The sequence below is a fragment of the Balaenoptera ricei genome, chromosome 15, assembly GCF_028023285.1.
Source record: "Balaenoptera ricei isolate mBalRic1 chromosome 15, mBalRic1.hap2, whole genome shotgun sequence".
Lineage (NCBI taxonomy): Eukaryota > Metazoa > Chordata > Mammalia > Artiodactyla > Balaenopteridae > Balaenoptera > Balaenoptera ricei.
Window position 1 is genome coordinate 64,774,992 of NC_082653.1, and position 20,769 is coordinate 64,795,760.

A 20,769-nucleotide genomic window follows, 5' to 3' on the forward strand; every position below is an offset into this window, starting at 1 on the left:
TGCTCTGATCTTTATGATTTCTTTCCTTCTACTGACTTTTGGTTTTCTTTGTTCTTCTTTCTCTCATTGCTTTAGGTGTAAAGTTAGATTGTTTATTTGAGATTTTTCTTGTTTCTTGAAGTGAGTGTACAGCAGATATTAACACAACATTGTAAATCAACTATACTTCAATAAAAAAAATTAATCTAAAAAAATAAAATAGATAAACAAGAAGGACCTACTGAATAGCATAGGGAACTATACTCAATATTCTATAATAAGCTATATGGGAAAATACTCTGAAAAATATATATATATAAATATATATATGTATGTATGTGTGTGTATATAAATATATAGCAGAATCACTTTGCTATACACCTGAAACTAACACAACATTGTAAATCAACTATATGTCAATTGAAAAACATGAGAAAAATCAACAGGGACGTTGGCCAGAGTCCCCTCAATTCATCCAGACCACCTCCAGCCCAAGCTGCCACTGCTCCTCTCAAGCACATTGTACTGAGAACGCTTAGGGGCCCTGGCCCGGGTGACAGCTTGCTGAACTTTCAATTGTGCTTTTATATTTTTTATGACTGTCTTAACAAATTCTACCCACTGATGCATTATTTAACCAAATGTCATTTCTCTGCCTTTCTCATTTAAGCATCATCTGTTAGATTTACACATTGGTACCCCCATGAAATTAACATTACACATGTTTCCTTTTGGAGCCGACTGAATTTAATTTAATTTAAATTGTTGTCACTGTCAGTGGCCTTCCAAAGCTGCAGTAGTGTGGGTCTTGTCTCCTCAAAGGCTCATCTTAACCCCATCCTGTCTCAAAAGCTACAACTCTGCTTTCCCCTAGAGTTCTCTGGTCTAATGTCTAGTCCACATGTAAGATGAGCTTCATCTGCCACTTCGTTTATAGGGGTTCTTATTTATGAAAGGGTATTCTCAGAAGTCCCCTGGCTTAAATGAAGCTTCCAAGCCATGGTTGAGAAACCAGGGTCTCTTTGGTCTTCTAGGCTGATCAAGAAGTCTCAAACCAACATGTTAGGGGACTTGATTAATACAAACACCATGGCAAATGATGGTTATCCCACCATGAAACTCTAGTGGTGAAAGACAAGACATAGCATTTGTTCATTCCACATTTATTTAGAGGCTCGCTAGGAGAGAGACTGTGCCCGTCTGGTCCATGCCGGACCCCTCAGTGTGTCACCCAGTAGCAGGCATCTGATAATTATTTCTCAAATACGTGATATTCAGTCATATCTTGGAGACCTTGCTGGTTTGGTCCCAGACCACTGCAATAAAGCAAATATTGTAATAAAGCGAGTCTCATGAATTTTTTGGTTTCCCAGGGCATGTAAAAGTTATGTTTACACTATACTGTAGCCCATTAAGTATGTAATAGCATTATGTCCAAAAACACAACGTACATGCCTTAATTAAGAAATATTTTATTGCTAAAAAATGCTAACCAGTCTCTTAGCCTTCCAATGAGCCGTAGCAGTAACATCAAAGATCACTGATCACAAATCACCATAACAAATATAACAATAATGGAAAAGTTTGGAATATTGCGAGAATTACCAAAATGTGATACAGAGACACGAAGTGAGCAAATGCTGTTGGGAAAATGGTGCCGATAGACTTGCTCAACACAGGGTTGCCCCCAACCTTCCATTTGTAAAAAACACAGTATCCGCAAAGTGCAATAAAGCAAAGAGCAATGAAACGAGGTGTGCCTGTATCCATCCTGTTGTGCTCTGCCCCACCCCAGGGCATAGCACTCACAGGCATTTCTAATTATGTATCAAATGAATGGTGTCACATGCTCGGGAGACTGCTAAAAAAATTTTTACAGTGATCTTAAGCTGTACTTGTGCCGCAGATGTCAGCCAAAGATGACGTCTACTCACTCTCAGGAAAGATCGTGACGAAGGCACCCTAAATGCAGCAGGAGCGAACTGAAGTGAGCTGGGGGTGCACCCTTGGCCTGGACTTGGAGTTCGGTCGGGGGCGGGGTAATTGCATAATAACAATTTCCAAGTACTGGAGAGGCTGGTCCGCAGCAGAAGCTGCAGTGCTGTCTTTGAAGGCAGAATTAGGACCAATGGGTGAAACCTTCTGGCAGGTGTATTTTGGAAAACACCAACTCAGCACTGTCCACAAGCGTGGCTGGCTGCTGTATAAGGCACTGAGGTGCGCATCTTTGGAGGCATTCAAGAAAGAACTGACAGACCCTTCACTATGTTTTCACTATGCTTTTTGTCATTACACTAGAGAAATTTCAAAAACACAGGAAAGATAGCTGATTCACTTTGTTATACAGCAGAAACTAACACACCATTGTAAAGCAATTATACTCCAATAAAAATGTTAAAAATAAAAAAAAAATAAAAAAATTTAAAAACACAGGAAAGGATTGTGAAAAACCAAACGGAGACCCCCACCCCTTTAAAAAATTCTGCAAAGTACTGTTTTTACCTCTTTGAGACCTTGACTCACAGCCTTTCTTTTGCCTGAAAAGACACCCTCTTTACCTGGCTCCCACCCCCTCATGTTTCAGATCTGGGCTTCACTGTTGCTTCTTCAGAAAAGTCTGAAGACCTGGTCTGCATTGATCCCCCCACCCCGTCTTCCTCCTCCTGGTACTCTGCACCTTTTCTTCATTGCATTAAACATCTTTTGTAAAATATGTTTGTCCTTCCCTTCACCCACCCCGCTATGGACTGTAAGCTCCTTGAAGACAAATTCAGTATCTGTTTCATTCTTCTGAACATCCCCAGCTCCTGGCGGGGACATTGCTCATGGTAGGTGCTCAGTGAATATTTGTGAAGGAAGGAAAGGAAGCACATCTGTGCTCACTGACATGGAGAAGATGTCAAGAGCATATTGTTGAAAAGAGAACGCATATGACAAAGCAGAATGTACATAAGGATATGTAATGTGTGTGCATAAAAATATTTGGAAAACGTTCACCAAAATGTTAACAATAGTGATATCTGGATGCTCTACTATTTGAGTTTTTTTCTTTTTTTTTCCTTTCTTCATATTGTTCTGTATGCTTAAATTTCCTATAGTAAGTATATATTATCTACATAGACAGAGACACCAAAGAAACCACCCAGAGCTGGCAAAGCTAGATGGGCTCCTTCTTGGTTTAATCCTGTAACTGCATCTCCCAAGTGCCGTGATCTCCAGTCTGGGCGTCTGTCCCCGTGCCCTAGTCTCACCAGTGCAGGGAAATGGACCTATCATGATCCCAAGTGCACCTGAGATGCTGTGTTACTCATTGCCATGAGCCCTCTTGCACGTGTATTTTGACATCTATTTCTTCCATCAATGGGAATGTATTCAGTGTGTCCCAGGTGCTTCTGGCATTGTCACTAGACATTGGGCTGGGCCCCGGGGAGGCAGAAGCAAAGAAAAATGTAATCCCTGCCCAGTAGGAACAAAACCTAATGTTGTTTTGGATTGACTGTGTCTGTCACTGCTGTTGAAATCAACTGGACAGCCTGTTAGCACTGGAGGTAGCCAAGAGGCTCCCACGGGTACTTATTTCTCAGAGGCAGGATGGCTGAGGTTTCTGCAATCAGCTCGCCTAGATTCAAAGCCGAGCTCCATTATTTCCTAGCTGTTTGGCCCTGGGCAGATCCCCTCTGTGGCTCAGTTTCCTCATCTGGAAAATGCGGATGACAGTGGCACTCATCTCCTAAGTTTGCTGCAAGGACTAAATGGCCGAGTGACCAGCACAGAGTAGACGCTGCACAAACGTGAGCCTAGGTCATTACTCCCGTCTGCGTTCCGTGATGTGACAGCATTAACATGACAAATGGGTAACAATTGGAGGAAACATCCCTGTTTAAATAGAAGGCACCTGCAGGACGTATTTATGGTGTAGGATCAGGAGGCAGTGTTAATGGCCCTTAATGTGATTACTATAAGGATTTTTATTAGGAAAATTCCAACCAATTTGGCATTAGTTAATGTACTGTTACTTTAGTGTGTTACTCTTCTAGTCCTTGGAGAGTTGGAGAAAATAAACCTGTTATTTTCTCAAACCCTTTCCTGAGAAGTAAATAAGTGTTGTTCCCTCCTCCAGTGGCTCCATTTGTAATAAAAATAGATGAGTCCCTGTGTTTTTCCAGGGCAGAATTTATGGAACCTTCGAGGACCTTCAGGAGAGGTGAAAGGAGGACAGAGATGAAAGTGTCAGGCGATGGGAAGGCTCTTAGGAGAACCTGTGAACAGCAGCTCAGACTCAGAAGGCAGGGAGGGAGCAGGTGATCTTGACACCTCAAGCTGCAGCCTGCGGGAGGGCCCAGGCTCCACTCTGCACCCTGAAGCCAGGCTTCTCACACCAGCCCACCTGTGGTCCCACCTGCAGTCCACTCCTCAGCCACCCTTAGCAAGTGATGGTTTGTCACTCTCTTCCACTGCAGCCCTTAAAATGGTGCCCAGGACCCTGCATGGGGCCCCTGCTGTCTTTGCATCCCCATCTCACCCTGTGCTCTGTCATGGCCTCTGTGCTCCAGCCACACTGACCCTCCTGCATGTCCCCTCATTTACCATGCTCTCTCTCACCCCAGGGCCTTTGCATATGCTGTTCCCTCTGCCTGGGGACACTCTCCGCTCCCCCCTTTTGCCTAGTTAACTTCTTACTCAACCTGTAGATCTTACTCCAAGGAATGCATCCCTTGAGCTCCGACTAATATATTAGTCTGCTCAGGCTGTCATAACAAAATACCACATAACAACAGACACTTACTTATCACAGTTTTGGAGCCTGGAAGTCTGAGATCAGGGTGCCAGCTGGTTGGGTTCTGGTGAGAGCTCTCTTCCTGGCTGTCAGGCTGCCTTTTCCCTGTGCCCTCACGTGGCAGAGAGAGAGCGAGCAAGGTCTCTGATGTCTGTTCTTATAAGGGCACTCATCCCATCGGATCAGGGCTCTTCCCTTATGACCTCATCTAACCTTCATCACCTCCTAAAAGGCCCATCTCCAACACAATCACATGGGAGTTAGGCCTTCAACATAGGAATTTGGGTGAGTGACACAATTCCGTTCATAGCAAGTCGTATCTTTGAAAAAGGAACAGAACAGTTAGGAACAGAAACAGGGGTTTGATGACATTACATCACAGCTTCCTAGAAAGGGAAACTGGGTGAGTACAGTGGGAAGTGAGCTGGAAAGGGGAGAAGAGAAGAGAAATAGAATGCAGTTCCTTGCATGTCGTTATGTAAAGTAATTGTAATGACAGCCACCATTTAATTTTCTTCATATCATGGAAATGATCTAGGAAATATTTATGTGTATGTGTTTATTGTCTGTCTTCCCTTTGGGAAGGTCTGCTCTTCAGAAGCCCAGGCTCTCGGTGGCATGTGCTTTGCTCTGTTACACCTAGAACACTGCCTGCCTGGCATGTCATAGGTGCCTGTTCCAGTTACTACTGCTGAGTAAAAAAAACACCCCAAACGTAGTGGCACAGAACACTTCATTTTTTATGCACATTGATTCTGTGGATTGGGAATTCAGAAAGAATACCTAGGAGATGGGTGGTGGCATGGACAAAATAGCCCAGGTTAAGAACCACCGCTCCCTACTAGGCACTTTTCTGAGCACATGATTCCATGGGTCCCTCCCTATGAAACAAGAGTCAATATTTTACCCTTTTTGTACTGATGATGGACTAGAATCTTAGAGGTGATATAACTTGCCCAACCTCACAGAGTTAGGGAGTGAAGAGCTGTGGTTGGAAGCCCGACCTCTCTGATTGCAAAGCCAAACTTCTTTCCACTTGCCATGCTGCCTTTCCAGAGTGACTGCCCATGTTGCCAAAAGTGAAGTAGGCCATCTTGGCAGGGAACCTTCTGCCTCCCAGTAAGATGAGTGGTTCTCAAGCAACAACCGTATTGATTCGCTATAGGGGACTCTGGGAAATATAAAGGGGAAGAGGCTGTTTGGGGGACAAGGGATATTAAATGTCCCATAAGGCATGAGACAGCCCAACCCAACAAAGAATTATTATCTCTCCCCAGATGCCGGTGGTCCCTGTTGAGAAACACTGCTTGAGAAGGGGGGGAAATGTGTGAAATATTAATCTGTACCAAAACCGTCTGAAAGGTTACTCGGATAACAATAGAAGCTGTTCTTCCCTTGCATGGTTTAGCTTAGGGCTTGCCTTAGTCCATTTGGGCTACTATAACAAAATACCACAGACTTGAGTGGCTTATAAACAACAGAAATTTATTTCTCGTGGTTCTGGGGGCTAGAAAGTCCAGAAGCTCTGGTGTCTGGTGAGGACTTGCTTCTGGTTCATAAAGCACTGTCTTCTCCCTGTGTCCTCACTTGGCAGAAGGATAAGGGAGGTCTCTGGGGTCTCTATTATAAGGGCACTAAACTCATTCATGCGGGCTGCACCCTCATGACTGAATCACCTCCCAAAGGCCCCACCTCCCACTATCATCACCTTGGGGATTAGGTTTTCAACATATGATTCTGGGGGGCACACAAACATTCACACCATAGCAGGGGTTAAAAGCCCTCATTTTAGTGGCTGACAAATGGAGATTTGAATCCCAATTCCACAGTGTATTAGCGGGCCCTAGGTCACGTAACCACTCTGAGTCTTGACTTCCTTATCTGTAAAATGGGTATAATTAGAATACCTCCCTCATAGGTCTGCTGTAAAAAGTAAATGAGATAATATCTGTTTAAAAACACTCTGCCCGGGCCTGGCACACAGTAGTAGCTGTTCGTCATAATAGCACTTTCATCCTTGTTGTGTGGGAAAAGTAACATCAGCAGGATGAACAAGAGCTTGCTGGCCTCAGCACAGTGCTTTTGCTGGGTAACCGGCAAAGTGACTGGGACCCAGTGAATTGCGGCGAAATGCACCATACGCCATCAATATTTATCCCACCGGTTTCCATTTATTGAGCAGTACATCATTAGAATATCCCAGGGCTCTTGACAATAAAATCAATAAGACGGTTCGGCCATGGGCTGTGGTTTAATAACTCCAGACTTGAATGAGGGGGGGAAAAAAAAAAATCAGTGAGCAGGAAAATTTCCTGAGTGCTTGATCAGGAGTGGAGGGAGACATTTCTCAGAGCGGGAGAAAAATAACGAGTGAGACAGCCTTGGGTCTCCAGCGGAGCAGGAGGCTGTGAGCATGTGAGGTGGCACCCAGAGATGTATCTGGGTAAAACTGTTTGCACCTTGAGAGATGCAGGTTTTAAGAGGAGGTTGAAAGGAAAAGAAGGTACAAAATGTGGTCCTCAACCCTGACTGCATGTTGGATCACTTGGGGAGATTTAAAAACTTGCCAATACTGGCACCCACCAAAGTAATTAAATTATTATTTCTTGGGGTGGGACCAAGGCATGGGTTTTGCTTTTTGTTTTGTTCTTTTACGACGTTCAGGTCATTCTGATGGGCAGAGGTGAGCATCACGAGCCTGGGCCAGTGGTTTCAAGCGTCACCTGGCATGAGAATCACCTGGAGGGCTTGTTAAAACACAGACTGCTGGTCCCCACCCCAGAGTTTCTGATTCACAAGGAGTGGGGTAGGGCCTGAGATCCTGCCTTTCTAGCAAGATCCCAGATGACACTGATGCTGCGGACCAGAGACCACATATTGAAAACTTCTGTTCCAGAGCAGTGCTTTCCACCAAGAGGGATTTTGCCCCTCCTCCCAGGGGACATTTGTCAATGAATGGAGACATTTTTGCTTTTTCACAAGTGGGAGGATACTGCTGGTATCTAATGAGTAAAGGCCAGGGATGTGACTTAAACGTCTTACAATGCATAGGACGGCGCTCATCTCCCACAGCAAAGAATTATCTGGTACCAAATATCAATCATGCCCAGACTGCAAAACCCCATTCTAAAGTAGACAGTGGTTTAGAAGCCATTCAGGGAATATGATGCTTTGGGTCCAGATGAGCTTGGCAGTGGGAGCCTGAGTGGAGACAGAGATGCCCAGATTCTTGCTAGGAGCATGGTATCTAAAGTCAGGTCAGTTTGTTTCTGTTTCTTAATCTCTTCTCCACCTCCTGGCTCTGTGACCTTGGGTGAGTTCCTCACCCTCTCTGAGCCTGGGCCAATTATCCATAAATGGGGATAATTTCCATATGCAGCATTGCTATGAGAGGTAAGAAGTCTGTGCAAAAAACTTTATAAATATTAAATGCTCAACATATTGGAGTGCAAGTCAAAAGGACAGTGTTTCTCAGCAGACCCCTGTGTCTGTCTCTCTGTCTGTCTGTCTCTCTTTCTCTGTGGCAGGAAGGTGGTCTCCCAGTGGCTACTCTAGAAAAATCCCAACGAAACCCTCCTGGGCCCCTGAAGCCTGGAAAGCAAATGTTATCTGGACCTACAAGTCCTTCCATGTAATACGAGACTGCTTGGACATCAGTCTGTACCTGGCCTTCACCTGCCCTCATTTGTTTAGCAAACTCAGCACATCCTAGTTGGAAAGCAAGTTTGTGGAGTCTAATTAATATTCTCCAAGCTTCCTTCACGCTCTCTCACCTTCAAGATTTTGCCAGATCCCTATTTGCCATTATGCCCTATTATTTGCATAATGTTTTCATTGCAGTAGACTCACTTTCATCTTTACGTAAGTCAATTGTGTTTTGAAAGTCATTTTGAATCACTGCCAGAAGTGGAGATCTCTCTCTCCCTTGCCAGAGACAGCCACCATGCAAATGAATTGGTGAAATCACAACAGTGGTCTTCAGTGCCCGTAGTTACTTCTCTTTTCTGCCAGAGACACCAATACTGTGGGCAGATCTCCCCTTGCTGGGAGAGGAAGTTCAGTCCCCTTGCTGTTGAGGAAATGTTTGCATTGATCTGAGACTCCCTTGGTGGGCTGGCTAATCAGAAAGGCTGGATGAGAATTGAAAAGGGAATCACTTTCCCACCCCTCTGACTTAGTGCCATTTGATGTCCTGTGTGTGGGCCATGTAAATCTTCCCTTGGGAAGAACACCAGCTCTGAAGTCCTCATGGTCAGGTCCTGCCCCTCCCCCTCCCAGCTGTGTGAACAATTACAAGTTTCACTGCATTGGGCAAGGGTTCCAGAGTCACCCCACATGGGCTCAACAGCTGGCTGCTCCACTGTCGAGCTGCATGACCATATTTTGCCTGAGTTATAGCTTTTAGTCCTTACAGCATCCCTTGGAGGTGAGCACTCTTTGACAGATGAGGAAACAAAGGCACACAGCAGCCAAATGACCTGTGAGTAAGTGGTGGGTTCAGGATGCAGACCCAGGCTGAGCCCCTACGTGGGATGGCTGAGTTCAGCAGTGCAGGATGGGTTCCTCAAAAAATAGCTTAATAAAAATAAAGTTACAATATGATCCAGCAATTCCACTTCTGGGTATATACCCAAAAGAATTGAAAGCAGGGTCTCAAAGAGATATCTGAACACCTATGTTCATAGCAGCTTTATTCACAAGAGCCAAAAGTTGGAAGCAACCCGGCTGTCCACTGACAGATGAATGGATAAACAAAATGTGGTACATACACACAGTGGAATATCATTCAGCCTTAAAAAGAAAGGAAATTCTGCCACATGCTACAACATTGTGCTACATGAAAGAAGCCAGTTGCAAAAAAGAACAAATATTATATGATTCCACTTATATGAGCACCTAGAGGAGTCAAATTCATAGAGACAGGAGTAGAATACTGGGTGCCAGGGGCTGGGGGAGGGGAATGGGAGTTAGTGTTTAATGGGTATAGAGTTTCAGTTTTGCAAGACGAAAAGGTTGGTGGTGACGGTTGCACGGCAATGTGAAGGTACTTAACACTACTGAACTGTATGCTCAAAAATGATTAAAAAGGTAAACTTTATGTTATGTGTCTTTTACCACAGTTTTTTTTTAAAAAAGAAGAAATTCAGGATGCTTGGAGGGCCTGTGGGAGGGTGGTGCAAGGAAGGGATGGGGGAGGGGGTCAGGGATGGCTTGGCAGAGAAAGGGTCATTTCTCCTGAGCCCCGAAAGGTGTGGCCTGGCCAGCTTTATCCTTGGACTTGCTCCCTCAGTTCCCCTCTCCCGACTCCGCGATCCCTGCTTAGTATCTCCTCCCCTCACTTCCCATCAGGTCAGGTTGGAGGTAACATGACCACAGGAGTCAAAGCAGCAGCCCTGATGCTAGAGACATGACCAGGCACTTGCCCGGCTTCTCCCAGGGAGGTTTGGGGCTCCTGAACGAGGAAGAGCGGGGCCCAGCCCTCAGCCAGTTCACATGAGCGGAGACCATCCCATGCAACAGCTCGGGCCTGAGGCTTCCACTTCGGCCCCCTGGGCCCTGAACGTGGACGGAGCTGTCCGGCTTAATCCATCAGTCCGAATCATTCATTCTCTGAGGGCCTCCCCCCTGAGCCAGCAGGGGCGGGGGCGTAGGTGATGGGGATGGCATGCTAGGAGAGATGAAACCTTGGCCTTGGCTCATGAGGAACTGCCAGCTATCAAGAAAGCCCACCTGATGTGGTATATACAAGGGAGTATCACTCAGCCTCGAGAGAGAAGGAAACCCTGCCATTGCGACAACATGGATGGAACTTGAGGACATGATGCTAAGTGACATAAGCCAGAGAAAGACGAACACTGTGACATCACTTATATGTGGCCGTCTAAAAAAAAAGTTAGACTTTTGGAAACAGAGAGAAGAGAAATGGTCACCAGGGGCTGGGGGCGTGGAGGAAAGAGGAGAGGTTGGCAAAGGATACAAACTCTCAGCAATAAGATGAATAAGGTCTGAGGATCTAATGTGACTGTATCATGGTGACCATAGCTGATAGCGCTGTGTTGTACAATTGAAGTTTGCTGAGAGAGCAGAACTTAAACGTTCTTACCCCCAAAGTACATAGTAAACAAACAAATAAGTGAAGTGGTAGATGTGCTAACTCACTAGATGGGGAGAATCATTTCACAGCGTGTAGTGTATCAGATCATCCCAACGCACAACTTGAATTATCTTACAACTTTACATGTCAATTATACCTCAATAATAATAAATTATACCTCAATAAACCTGAAAAGGGGAGGGAGGGAGGAAGAAACGAAGTGAATTACCAAAAACCAACCCTGTCTCAAGGGAGGACACTTTTCTATTCAGTGATGCTAGCTCCGTGATCGGGCCAGACTCCCAGCCTATGGGAATGTTATCTACTCACCTGCTAGAATAAAGCATGGGTTTGTCTCTGAGCCGACACTCTGCAGAGAGGGTAACTCATCAGTTCCTCAGGGCCTCTCAGCCTCAGAATCCTCCATGGTGAGATGGGGGTGATATACATGGTGCCTGCCTCGTAGGCCTTAGGAAAATTAAGTAATGAAATCATGTGTGCATAGTGCTTAGGGCTCAATGTGCCTCAGACATCATTATTTTTCTAGAAGAGTCTTCAGGACCAAGGAAGGGAAATGACTCGCCTAGGGCCCCACGGCTGATTCACAGCAGAAGCAGGATTTGGACCCAGACTTGTGGCCCTTGGTGTGCTGCCCAGTGAAGCCTGTTCTAAACCCCTGAGAGCAGGGGCTTCTCGCAAGTTCTAATCACCAAAACTGCATTGAAATTTCCCAGTGAGAGAAAGGCCCCTCTGCCCAAGTCTGACAAAGAACCTAGAGCCTGTCAGGCTTTCTCCTCTGATGACATGAACCCCACTGCGTGTGGTGTGCCTGGTGGGCAAAGGTGCCCCATCCACAAGCACGAATCACCCCACTGCCAGCAGGGCCAGGGATGGATGGCTCATCCCTCCTTATTTTTTAAAAAATGTTACTGTATTTTAGAAGAACACTTAGCATGAGCTCTACCCTCTTAGCACGGTTTTTTTTTTTTTTTGGTTTTTTTTTTAAAATTAATTAATTAATTTATTTTTGGCTGTGTTGGGTCTTCGTTTCTGTGCGAGGGCTTTCTCTAGTTGTGGCAAGTGGGGGCCACTCCTCATCGCGGTGCGCGGGCCTCTCACTATCGCGGCCTCTCTTGTTGCGGAGCGCAGGCTCAGTAGTTGTGGCTCACGGGCTTTGTTGCTCCGTGGCATGTGGGATCTTCCCGGACCAGGGCTCAAACCCGTGTCCCCTGCATTGGCAGGCAGACTCTCAACCACTGTGCCACCAGGGAAACCCCTTAGCACGGTTTTAAGTGCACAATACAGCGCTGTTGGCTACAGATGCAGTGCTGTACCCAGGTTCTCTAGAGCTCGTTCATCTGCCTTTCGCCTGAAACTTTTTGCCCGTTGATGATAACTCCTCATCTCCCCAACCCTTCAGCCCCTAGCCACCATCTTTCCGCTCTTCGAGTCTATGAATTAGACCATGTAAGATAGCTCGTATGAGTGGGATCATGCAGGATTTGTCTTTCTGGGACTGGTTTATTCCGCTCAGCACATGTCCTCAACGTTCATCCTGGTGGGAACGCAAAACGGTGTAGCCTCAATGGAAAAACAGTATGGAGGCTCCTCGACAAATTAAAAATAGAACTACCTGTGACTAACCCAGTTTATAGAAGAAGAAGTGACAACCGGAGAGGTGTCTTTCCAGAGTCCCCGCGGTGAAGAGGCAGAGCTGGACCCAGTTCTGAGCCGCAGAGCCTGTGCCTCGCTGGCGGCAGGGAGCTGGGCCCACTCCTGACCCAAGCCCCGTTTGCACACAGCCTTGTCTCCACGGGTCTCCAAGACCCAGCCACCCCTCTTATTTGGAACCAAGTCAGAAAGCTCCCCTCGCAGTAGCCGGAAGAGGCCCTTTCAGAGTATAAGTAGAATCGAGGGCTTTGTTGGTGGAATAACTATTCCACTCAAGAGGCTCCTTCATTTTGCGTTTGTTATTTAGCCATTGTTTTCAGAGGCGGACGCTGCAGAGGGAGATTTGTTATTTAGTTTTGCGTTTGTTATTTAGTCATTGTTTTCAGAGGCAGACGCTGCAGAGGGAGATCCAGGGTGTGGATGTTTATTTGCAAGCAATGGGCTCTGGGGTGTACCCAGCCCTGGGGGACTGTGCCGCCTTGGGGTAGGACGCTAGAGCGGGGCCCGCTGGGTACACCTGACTTGATCCTGATCCTTGGGGAAGAACAGCCAAATAGAGTGATGACGGTAACACTGATGGTGATGATAGCTCTTCTAATGGACATGAGCATCCACGAGAGACAGGCTCTGATGATAACATACCCATTTTACAGATGAGAGAACCGAAACTTAGAAAGGTGGCTTCACTGGTCCAAGGTCATGCAGACCTGCCTGACCAGAGGCCACACTCCTAACCCCTGCAGCTTACTTTCTCCTCCCAGATCATATTCCTACAAGGTACCACAAGCATGATCATTGCTAACATCACGACATCTGCACAACCCATTGACCCTTGCCAGGTACCTTCATCTTCACCATCTCTTTAGAGCCCAAGGTGTACATCGTCCTGATTTGACCCATGATGATAAAGAGACACACAGAGCTTGGGTGGGTGACAAGCCTGAGGTGGCACAGCCCTCCTTGAGTCCCTGTCCTTGGCCCCCACACCTGCATCACAAAAATATACTTGATATGCTTCCCTACAACCCTGGCTTTTTAACATTTGTCTGAAGTCAGCTTTCCCCGCTGCCTCTAATCACTCTGATTCTTCCACCTATTTTCTGTTTTGTGCCACAGGAATCTGATTACATTGTTAAATTCATAGCTTTTTTTTAGGAGCCAGGCAGTGTTTGGGTTTCAGTCTGTAAAGACACACATAGCTCTGACCACACGTCATTGTTATGTGTCCTGCAGCTGGAAAAAAGTCAACTGACAGGCTTCTAGGAACAGATTTTTGTCTTTTGGAAATGGGGACAATTTGATCGAGCATAGTGGCAATGATAGGGCTCTGGCATCACAGACTAGCTCCATTCCCAGCTCAGCCAACTCCTAACTGGGACGTCTCTGAGCTCCAGCTTCCTCAGTTGTATAAGAGGAAGGTAATAACTCTTTTCTCATAGTGGTTTGGATAGAAGTAAAAAAGTCATGCACAGAAATTGTTTTACACATAGTAGGCACTCAGTAAACAGTTAGTATTAGAACTAGCAATAAGTATCACCTTTATTGTTAGGTTCTATTATAAAAGTAATCCATTTTACAAAATGCAGTTAACACAGCAAAGTGTAAAGAAGAAATGAAAACTGTCATGCCACCATCTGACCCTCTGTTAATATTTGGGTCCATGTCTTTTAGATTGTTGTGGATTGCATTGTAGGACTTCTCTTTTGCTTAATATATTATAGACAATGTTCTGTATCAACAAGTATTACTAAGACCTTTGGGTCGACTCCTATTTTGGACCATTATACACACTATTGAGGTGGAGGCCCCAGGACCTTTGCACTTGCTATGCCAGCTGCCCAGAATCCTCCTCCATCCATGATAATTGCATGACTCACTCCCTCAGTTCACTCGTTCAAGCTTGTTCAAGTGTATCCACTTCACATCAGCCCACATTTGGCCACCATAGCCAAATACACTCCACCCTGAACATGCTTAAATTTTTTTCTTCATAACCTATGTCACTGTTTGCAGTTGTATTCTCTATTTGCTTACTTTTTTAGTGGCTTTCTATCCCACTAGCCTAAGCAGCATTCGGGAAAGGACTCTGTTGTGTCCACTGACAGGCCCGGAACTGTGCCTGGCACAGAGGAGATGCCGCATGACTAACTAAATGAACAAAGAACATCCTATACATAGAGATGAGCATGTTTGCCTTCTCCTTCCCCCAGGATAGATTTTTAGGCATGGAGTTACGGGGTCAAGGGGACTGCATATTTAACACTGTACACTGTTGCCACATCACAGCCAAGCTGTGCCAGCTCCCCCTCCCTCCAGCAGGGTGGGAGAGAGCCCATCCCCAGTTCCCACCCTTCTGGGAATCTCACCACAACCCACTGACGATCCCACTCCTGGTGTAGGAGGCCGGGTGCTTTTCAGGACCACAGTCCCAGAAAACGGTGGCCAGGGTGGAGGAGGCCCACCCCCAGGGGGGCCTCTCTGCCTGGGCTACGGGGTGGTTTCCTGTCCTCTCCAGCGACCCCGTGTCTGAGCAGCTTGCCAGAAAGGGCGAGGCAGGAGCCGGGGGTGTGGGGCATAGGAAGCTGGTTATTGGCAGCTGGCAAAGGGCACCATGAACCTCGGCCCCTTTGAACAGCACCCCACCCTGCTGCAACTCGGGGCAGAGAACTCGCACATTCGCTCTCCTGTTTGTTCGATAAAACCCATCAGGGTCCAACCGTGTGCCAGAATGGGGAACATTGCCATTGTGGTCGTGGGGCCAGCCTGAGACTATCCCCCCAATTTGATGGGTCCTCGGCAAGGCGCTTCGCCCCTCTGAGCCTCACCTTCTTCCTCTGCCTCTGGGCTCGTGAGTGGACAGGGCTGGTCAGGGGACAGGCGAGGGGCAGGTGTGTAAAGGATGGAGGTAGACTGGGGTGGGGGGGCAGAGGGAGAGGAGCAGGCAGTGTCTCAGGCCTGGAGGCATTGTTTGATTCTGAGATTCTGGAACTTTCGTTGGCCTTTGCTTTTAAGGATGGCTTCAGTGCTCTGAGGTCGAGCGGATCCAGCTTTTACAGCGTGGCTCCCCTCCTTCCCTCTGCCTAAGCTGTCTCAGTGTGTGTGTCTGGTTATGTGTGTTTGTCTCCATTTATGTCTCTGTGTCTGTCTTTCCCTGCGTTTCTGTGTGGGTCTCTCTACATGCGTGGTCCCCCGTAGGTGTGGGAGGGGAAGGTCCTCCTGTCTGTTATCAGGTCTCTCTCTGCGTTTCTCTCGATGTGTGTGGCCTCTCTGTATCCCTCCCCCGATCCCCACCTCTCATCCCCATCTCCATCTCTCTGTCTCCTTTCTGTAGATATTTTTGTCTTTCTCACCCACCCTTATCCCCAGAATAGCTGTGCTCCAGAGGAACTCTGGGTTTTTGTTCCCCCTTCTCTTTGCTGCTCCCCACACCGACTGTCTGACCCGAGGATGGCTTTGTACTATTTACGCCCGGGAGCCTCTGCGGCTGGTGTGGTAGTGTTTGATTCCCCAATGCTCCTTCCCCTTCTCCAGAAGAGAGGCATCCATGTCTGCGTCTGTCTGTCTGTGAAGCTGCTCTGCTTTCTAAAAACCCTAAAGAGAAGTTACAAAAAGCGTTTCTCATCGTCAACACCCAAGTCCCTTTAGACACCAGCGGCCTTCACTCCCCGCCTCCTGCTCTCCGATGCAGCAGAGGGTGGGTGGCAGGAGCAGGGCTGGATTTGGGCCCCTACTCCCGCCTCTGTCCTCACTCGCTGTGTGACCCGGGGAAACGTGCTGACCTCTCTGAGTCTCCAGTATGACAAAGAATTCCTCCTGGAGCTAAGTAATGACCCACACAGAGCCCCCGGGACCGGCACTCCGATGACGTCAGCTCCTCTGGACCAGAGCAGCCGGTCTTCTCCGGAAGGCATTCGTTCATTCACTCGTTCAGCAACATGGCGAGAGACATCCAGGGCTGGAGAGCGTAGCTGTTCCCAAAGGCCTCAGAAACCTCACTTGCTGGGAACCCCAGATCATTGTTACCCAGAGACCTTGGGGCAGGGATGAGCAGTATTTTCCGAGTGCCACCGGGAACGCCTACAGAGTGGGTGGGCTTCCTATGAAGCATAGTGTCCACGTTTAAACCTTTGAAAAATCACCCAGTGAAATCCAGGTAGAAAAAAGTGACACAAGTAGCCATTGTTTTTAAGCATCCCTCCCTCTGTTTGATAAAGAGTCTCCAAGGGAGGCGGAGAGAGAGGTTACAGCCAGCCCTGCGATAATTACGCTGCCTTTGGGCTGTGGTTGTGGGAAAGAGAATGTAAGCTTTTCTCATACGTCATTAGCTTTTTACTTTGGATTCTCACATTCCTTAACCCATTCATAATCCATTTGTGAAAACAGGCTCACATCCCATGTGCCTTTGTGCTCAAGACTTTGTCCAGGACTGGCAAGTGGGAGGGTTTAAGGATTCTGGGTGGTTGGTTGGATGGATGGATGGATGAATAGGTTGTTGTGTGAGTGTTTAAAGGGACATGATCCTTCCAGGCGCACCTCTCGAACGACCACCAGGAAAGCCTAGTGTATTTGCAAGTGGTTTGGAGAGAAGATTAGAGGGTGGTTAGGATAACCCTCTGCTTGCTCCCCAGTTTGTCTTCAACCAGAGCCAAGATGGTAATTATCCCCAGGATCGCAGCTACTGATTGAACAGTCAAGGAGCCAAAGATGGTGGGATATCAGGAGAGCGTGGGGAAATGGGCTCAGGAGCTTTGGGCTAAACTCTCTGAGGTCTCCTCTGTCCCTGCAGGCAGATTGTTCACTCCTTCCCCACCCTCCAAGAGCACACTTCTATCATAAAACAGTTGAGCATTGTCTTCTGTTTTTCCCACTTGGCTGAGAGCTCCTCAAAGGCAAGGATTTTTTTCCCCCTATTTTATTTTTCTAGTACCTAGCACAGTATGTGGCATGTAGTATAGGCTAAGTTAATATTGCGTGGATCAGTGAGTTGATCGTTAGATGTTTGGAAGAGTGGATGCATGGATGATTTGCTTGGAGGATGATGGGTGAGTGGGTGGATGGATGGTTGCGTTTTTGGGGGGAGGTGATAGGTCATTGAATGCTTTGCTAGGTGGGTAGTTAAATGGTTTGTTGGATGGGTGGTTGAATTTGGATGGATGGATGGATGAAAAGGTGTAACCTTATTGGCCATCTAATAGTCAGCCTCCCACATGATACAGGAGTCCTCCTTGCAATGCCTCTGACTTCCTCAAGTACATGCCAATCTACCTGCAATAACTAATTTACAAGATATTTCATTAACTAAGCAGAATTGTTATAAACGTTTCCAAATTCTGGGTATGGTAATGTAGTGTATATTAGTGGTTAAGCACATAGGCTTTGGAAACAGACCTGGGTTTGCATCGCAGCTTAACTTAATTAAAGCTGTGTGACCTTGAACAAATAAGTCCCTTGGCCTCTCTAAGCTGTGGTTTCCTCATTTGCAAAACGGAGATAATGGCCCTACCTTTCAGGGTTGCGATAAGGATTAAATGAAATAATTAATGGTAAGGACTGCTGAATGCTCAAGAAGAGGTACTGTCATTGTTATGGTACCAAAATGTACCCGCCTGTAACTTTTATTTTCACCAAAAACCAGATGTGTGCCAGATATTGTTATAGTGTTATGTATCCAATGACAAACATTCTGATATAGTCCCTCATCTTTTGGCGTTTATGTTCTAGTAAGGGGTTCAGACAATAAACAAGGAAACAATTTCAGATGGTGTTAAATGCTATGCAGAAAATTGAAATAGGTCAAGGTGAAAGAGAGTGATGTGGTTGGTGGGGGCCGGGTGGCCTTATTGTGACCTGTGAACTAGTGACAAGAAGATGTAGCCATACAAAGATCTAGGGAGAGTGTGTCCCAGGTGTCAGGAATGGCCAGTGGAAAGGTCCCCAGGCAGAGACAGCTTGCTCAAGGAAAAGATAAAAGGCCAGGGGGCGAGGTAGATGGTAGGGGCAATCAAGGCATAGGGGTGTGCAGTCATATCTGCAGGAAGCAGGTCCCACAGGCCATGGACACAATACGCGCTAATCTCATTCCGTCCTCTGGGACAACATAGAAGGAGCCTCGCTCATTTGGTGGCCATTCAGCTTCCCAGTGGCAGCTGCCAGGCTCCCAATCTCCTGACCTCCAGGCTAAACAGTCCTAGTTCTCAGCTTTCCCAGATGACATTCAGAGACACCTGCAGCTGCTACCCTGACAAGGTTCTGAGTCCCACTAACCTAGAACCCACAAGAAATCAAGTTCGACCCAAAGGAAATTCGGCTCAGGAAAACCAGGATATTTCTAGTTGGGGCTGTAATGAACTGAACCAGTAAGCTGTATTCCTCCCTGAAACCTTGCCCCTGGAGCATTTGCAAGGGAAGAAAAGGAGAAAAGGTGTCTTTGAGGCTGCTTCCAGGATAAAAGATGTCTGGAATCATTTATTCAGGAGCATCTGGTATAGGTTCTGGGCTTTCAAAGAAAAATAAGCTCTGACCGTGGCTGATCTCCACCCGGGCTGATCCAGGAGCTCAAGTGGGTTCATGAGGACCTAGACCCCCTCCATCACTCAGCAGTGCTTCCCTCTGTGTTGGCTTTCCTCTCCATGTGGGGACAAAAGGGCTCTTAGCATCTGCCAGTTTCATGGATTCCAAACCTCTCTCATCTAGTAGTTCCAACAAAAGTCCAGAATTCTGTCTTCTTGGCTAAACAGCTTGGTTAGGGCTGAACCATACCTACTGTGGCCAGAGAGAGGCAGTGTCCTGATTAACCAAGCCTCATCCCTGTGACCGCCCCTGAAATTGACAATGGAGAGAGACCCTCTCCTTCCACACAGACTGAGAATTGAGGAGGGGGATGATGCCCCCCAAAATATCAGATGATAAATTTCCCATTATGCAAGATGGATAACTTCTAGGGATCTGCTGTACAGCATTGTGCTTATAAGACACAGTACTATCCTGTCCACTTAAAAATGTCTTAAGAGGGTAGATCTCATGTTATCTGTTCTTACTACAATTTTTTTTAAAACAGATGCTGTGGACATATATACACTACCAAACGTAAAACAGATAGCTAGTGGGAAGCAGCCGCATAGCACAGGGAGATCAGCTCTGTGCTTTGTGACCACCTAGAGGGGTGGGATAGGGAGGGTGGGAGGGAGGGAGATGCAAGAGGGAAGAGATATGGGAACATATATGTATATGTATAACTGATTCACTTTGTTATAAAGCAGAAACTAACACACCATTGTAAAGCAATTATACTCCAATAAAGATGTTAAAAAAAAAACAAAAAAAATAAAAAACGTATGCTGTTATGAGGAGAAGGGAGAGTGGATTCTGGACAGGCAAAAACAGCACGTGTATCTTGCGTTTCCCAACTTGAAATTAACTGCTCCTTCCTCTGTGATTCAGAAATACACCTCTTACATCTCTCATCTCCTCCTGCCTTGTTCAGTAGTTTAATATGTGTACACATGTCTCCGTCCGTTCTTTTCAGCTTCCTGGGGATGGAAACCATGTCTTCAGCTCCTCAGTATTCCTACTCCTGTTGTACCAGGACAGCGTAAGGGTCCAGGACTTGCTTGGTTAAGTTGAATCAGGTTTCAGGGCCCAATATGACTACTGTGCCCCTCAAATAGTTTCCGGGAAGAAGCATCAGAGAGACTCCCCCCGAGGACGACCGAGCTCACCCCACCTCTGTGGTTTCTTGGGTTTTCCCCAGGCAAAGCCAACAAGAACGTTCAGTGGGATGAAGATTCGGTGGAGTATATGCTGGCCAACCGGGTCAGAATCGCCTTTGTCCTGGTGGTGCACGGCCGCGCCTCTCGGCAGCTGCAGCGCATGTTCAAGGCCATCTACCACAAAGACCACTTCTACTACATCCACGTGGACAAGGTGAGGACCGCCCTTTCTCTGCAGGTCTGTCTGCCTCTCTCCAAGCTGACCTCCCTTTCAGGGAAGGCTTGCAGGCTGAACAGCTGCTTCCCCCAGAGCATTTGGTCTTGAAGTGCCGTGTGTGTGTGTGTGTGTGTGTGTGCGCGCGTGTGTGTGTTGGTTTCAAAGTTCCCAGCTGTGACTTTAGACTTTCTCCATAAACATTGTCATTCGTACCTCTTTTCCTCACTGTCCCACTGCCCGATGCAGTGCCTGTCGCTCTGTGAAGATAACTAACCCAGGGGTGGGCACACTGTTTCTGTAAATGGCCAGAAAGCAAGTATTT

At 46.8% G+C, this 20,769-nt stretch overlaps 1 protein-coding gene across 1 annotated transcript in view; it reads left to right on the top strand.

Annotated features, from left to right (window-relative positions):
- XYLT1 (xylosyltransferase 1) overlaps positions 1–20,769 on the top strand; it is a 302,161-nt gene that overhangs the window by 197,942 nt on the left and 83,450 nt on the right. Inside the window, exon 4 of the mRNA XM_059895867.1 lies at positions 20,272–20,444. Coding sequence (XP_059751850.1) covers positions 20,272–20,444 — 173 coding nt within the window. The remainder of the gene's footprint in view (positions 1–20,271; positions 20,445–20,769) is intronic.